This window comes from Pteropus alecto, unplaced genomic scaffold (assembly GCF_000325575.1).
Source record: "Pteropus alecto unplaced genomic scaffold, ASM32557v1 scaffold102, whole genome shotgun sequence".
Classification (NCBI taxonomy): domain Eukaryota; kingdom Metazoa; phylum Chordata; class Mammalia; order Chiroptera; family Pteropodidae; genus Pteropus; species Pteropus alecto.
This window is the reverse complement of record NW_006432224.1, coordinates 1747140-1750972: the sequence shown is the minus strand read 5'-3', so window position 1 is coordinate 1750972 and position 3833 is coordinate 1747140. Positions and strand designations below refer to the sequence as shown.

Sequence of the window (3833 nt, the reverse complement as noted above, 5' to 3'; positions counted from 1 at the left end):
GGGCCGTGGACATCCTGCAGAGGCTGCACATGTACGAGGTGAGGGCAGGAGGCCCGTGGCATGGACGGTCACGCCGGCCTCGAGCCGTGGGGCGCAGCCCGTGCGTGGGCTCCCAGCCCCCGCGAGGGTGCCGGTAGGCCGGGGCACACACACAGCCCTGGGCGGAGCCCCCAAACTTGGGGGGGAGCCTCACACCGCTGTGGTTGCCCGCAGCCATCACAGACCATCCCGAAACCGTTTACAATCCCGTCCAAAATTGGGTCGTATCCGTCCTTACGCTAACGTGAGAACCGGGACTCAGCTTTGGTTCTGGTGGACGGTGTGTATTGGGAAATGGTATTTTATGGAGCACATGCGGAGGCCCGGCTCCTGACCTGACCCGTGAATCCCTGGGGGGTTCCCTGTGATGGCTTCGGGGGCTCTGGGGACCCACAGCTGCGTGTTTGTGGGCTTCGCGCATCCTCAGAAGAGCCGTTAGATGTTTCCAGGAGGCCCGTGAACCGCAGAAGGCGGGTTAAGGTGCCCTCCCCTCCCTTCCATTCCGCATGGCGATTCCTGTACACACCGCCGGCGACATCACTCTGGGGCCTTCTCTTTGAAATAAACTACATCTCCCGGGGAGAAAAGGAGTTTCTTGGAAGATCAGTTGAAGGAAAATAAGTGTATTTCTAATAACAGAGTATATTTTAGACGCCTCAATTTAAAAGAACAGCCAAAGGCCTCACACTGGCTCCCGGAGCGCCGGATTTGCAGCCCGGCCCGGCCCAGTCCGGCCCGGCCCGCTGCCTGGAACCTCATCCTGTGTGGCCGTCGCTCATGACGTTTCTATGTTGTTTTGAGAAGAAAGATAATATTTTTCGTCTTTCTTGATTGCAGATAGTGGTCAGAAGTTATACGTGAGACTCTTTCAACGTAAATTCAGCTGGATGAAGCTGAGTAAATTGGACTATGAGGAGATCGCCCCCGACCTAGTGCCGGTGATCGCAGAGCTGAAGGAAGCAGGCTTTGTGCAGACAGGTACGAGCTGGCTCAGGGAGCGTGAGAGCGACGTATTCTGTGTTTAAGTTGAGTTTTGAGTCTTCTGAGGGCAGTGAATTACTCCTGCGATGCTAAAGCCATCGTCAGCCTGGGTTAAGGCAACTGTAACCTTCATCCCTCCACCAGCACCTGAAGCGCCCCGAGCAGGTACAACCAGGTCCTGGCAGCGGCACTCACCTGGCCTGCTTACAGGTGTGCGTGAGTTCGAGCACAGCAAACTACGAACACCTCAGCCACCTAAGTGGCATCGGGACAGTCATCATTCTAACGTCCTGTGTTCTTCCCACCCCGAAAGAGGTAACAAGGGAGTGACACGGCCAGTGAAGGCGGGTGGCCGTCGCCTCTGCCGGTGACCTGGCAGCCGGCCTGGGACGCGGGAGGGCTGGCCGTCCCGCCCTCAGCGGGGTTCCAGGAAGGGGCTTTTTGTTTCGGAAACAGTGATTTCGCTCATTCGGGGCGTGGGGGCTGCAGGCGGCAGGGCTGATGAAATGCACGTTCTTCCTTAGCGCAGGGACTCTGAGTAGTGACCAGTGACCCTGCCCCTCTGGGAAACGCTGTGCTTTGCCCCTGGGAAAGGTGTTCTCTGACTCGCCCCGAGCAGGCCACCTTCTCTCCCGGGGACCCCGTGGCCTCTGCGGCTGAGCAGCCTGGGCCCCTGCAGCTGCCGCAGCTGAGCCGGAGGGAACAGTGGCCCTTTGTGTGGCCGCCTGAGGTCCCCCGTCCCCACGCCAGCCTGCACTTGGCGTGAACAGAGGGGGCTGTGCCTCTGGCGGCTTCTGCTTTTCCTGGTGGCACACTGAGTGAGTCAGGCCGACGTGGGGGTGGAAACATGGACCGGGGAGGAAAAGGGGCCGGAAGTGGGGGAGACCGTCTTCACCCCGCAAACGGAACAAGCGCCTCGTTACGCAGAGCGTCAGCGTCAGCGGGGGGCGGGGTGTGGCGCTTCCCGGCCCCTCCGGCTTTTTCAGCCCAAATAGCAAGAAAAAGCGGCTGCGGCCCGGACGGAGGGTGGAGGAGGCCCGGGCAGGTTGCTTCGTCCTTGCACCGGAGTGACAGGTCCCGGGACCTGACCGCCCCCGTCGCCCCAGGTCTGCTGGCAGCAGCGCCGGCTCCTGGAGGAGGATGGGCCTCCGAGCGTCGTTTAGAGCTTGATGGAAAATCGTGCTTCCTTTCGGCCTCGTCCCAAGATCTTGCCGGCCACGCTCGTAACTGCCATTCCTTTGTTACCTCGGCTTGGGCGGCTTGGGGGGTTACGTTCCGAAGAGCGAAGTCACCAGTGGGCGTGGGAGGCGGAGGCCTGAACCGTCAGGAATGGCCGCGTGTCGTTACGCGATTCAGATTGTCTTGTTCTTTTTCGTGCGACGTTCCGTTAGCATTTTCCTGAGAGATCTCTTTTCTCTGTTCTTCAGTGATTGTTCTAGAAGGCAAACTACGGCTTCTGCAGTAGGATTTCATTTCGTTTGCCTCTGACTGAGCTTCCTTCTTCACAGAGGAAATAACGCTGGGAAACGGTAAGAGTCTTTAAAAGGGTTTTTGATGTTTTTGACCGTTTCAGAGTCCGAGTTGCAAGAACTCCCTGAAGTGCTGGACCTGCTTTCGGCTCCCGAGCTCAAAGCCCTGGGGAAGACGTTCCACGTGGCGAGTCCTGGCGGCCAGAGGCAGCAGCTGGCGGGCGCTTTGCTCAGACTGGCCAGGCAGCCCTCGGTCTGCCCTTGGGCCCAGGGCCAGCCCGGAGTCGGCACCGTGATTTTAAAAAGGTTTTGTCGCATGTTGTCATAGCAAACGCATTTAGAACGTTGGTTTTGCACATGGGTTTAGAATAGGTGGTTCCTGTTTCCTGTTGTAACTGCTCATTTCATCTTGGGCGCCACGACTGGATGCCTTCTCGGTTTCTCATTCATAATTCTTATCAGACCGTACTAATTTCTAGGACCGAGAAAAATCAGTCGGATTTTTATTTATAACCTTTTTATTGACGTGGAATCTGTCAATCTTCGTATGCAACTTTTCTTGAGTTTAAACCTAAAAATTTACCAAAACCGGGGTGGTGTCATTTATCTTTGTTTGCAGATAAAATCTCATTTCATCCTCACCGTGACCCCAGGGGAGGCTCTGAGCCCCAGAGAGGTTATGGAAACCTCCGTGTCCCTTAGCTGAAAGTGACCGATGGGCTTCGGGCTCGATCGTGAATGCCCCTCGACCTTATCCCACCTGGATGTAATTTCTGAAATCCGACGTCCGAATGCTGAAAAGCCAGAAACCCGTTTTGCTTCGCATGTCCGCAGAGCGAAGGCCGTGGCAGGACCGGCCCTGAGGGTGCATGGTGTCCCGCGGGACGTGTTCTCTCGTGCCCTGCTGCTCTTCGACCTGGCCGAGGCCCCGGAGGAGGACGGCGGCCGGGACCCGCTCACGGCCGTGCTGCTGGCCGGCCTGGGCCGGGTGGCATTTCCTCGGTACACCGTCAGCCGGACAGCCCGCATCTTCCAGGACAGAGACGACCTCATCAGGTCAGGTCAGGCGAGCGGCCGGGGGCGCCGTGGGTCCCTAGGCGTCCCTAAGGGTTGACCGTTGCGTTTTGCCGGCCACGGCGGACACCGAAGTCCGCAGCCCAAACGGTGGTTTTGTTCTGTTATTTGCTGCCTCACGTGTACGCGTTTCTGGGACGACGGGGGGGACGTAGGGACGTGTCGGGTTACCGGGGGGTTGGGGCCGAGCTGCGAACGTCTTCTCTGGCTTCGGTTCCCGAGTGGCTTCGGCAGGAAGCATTTTTGAGCGTGTCGGGGGGAGACGAGGGG

At 58.4% G+C, this 3833-nt stretch overlaps 1 protein-coding gene across 7 annotated transcripts in view; it reads left to right on the top strand.

Annotated features, from left to right (window-relative positions):
- The window catches only part of LOC112475776 (fanconi-associated nuclease 1-like), a 14102-nt gene that overhangs the window by 7696 nt on the left and 2573 nt on the right, over positions 1-3833 (top strand). For 3 of the 7 annotated variants that reach the window (XM_025043513.1, XM_025043514.1, XM_025043515.1), the window contains exons 2-4: positions 877-1017; positions 2594-2795; positions 3324-3545. In XM_025043513.1, coding sequence (XP_024899281.1) covers positions 877-1017; positions 2594-2795; positions 3324-3545 — 565 coding nt within the window. The other 4 variants (XR_003044874.1, XR_003044873.1, XM_025043517.1 and 1 more) reach the window with 4 other exon arrangements.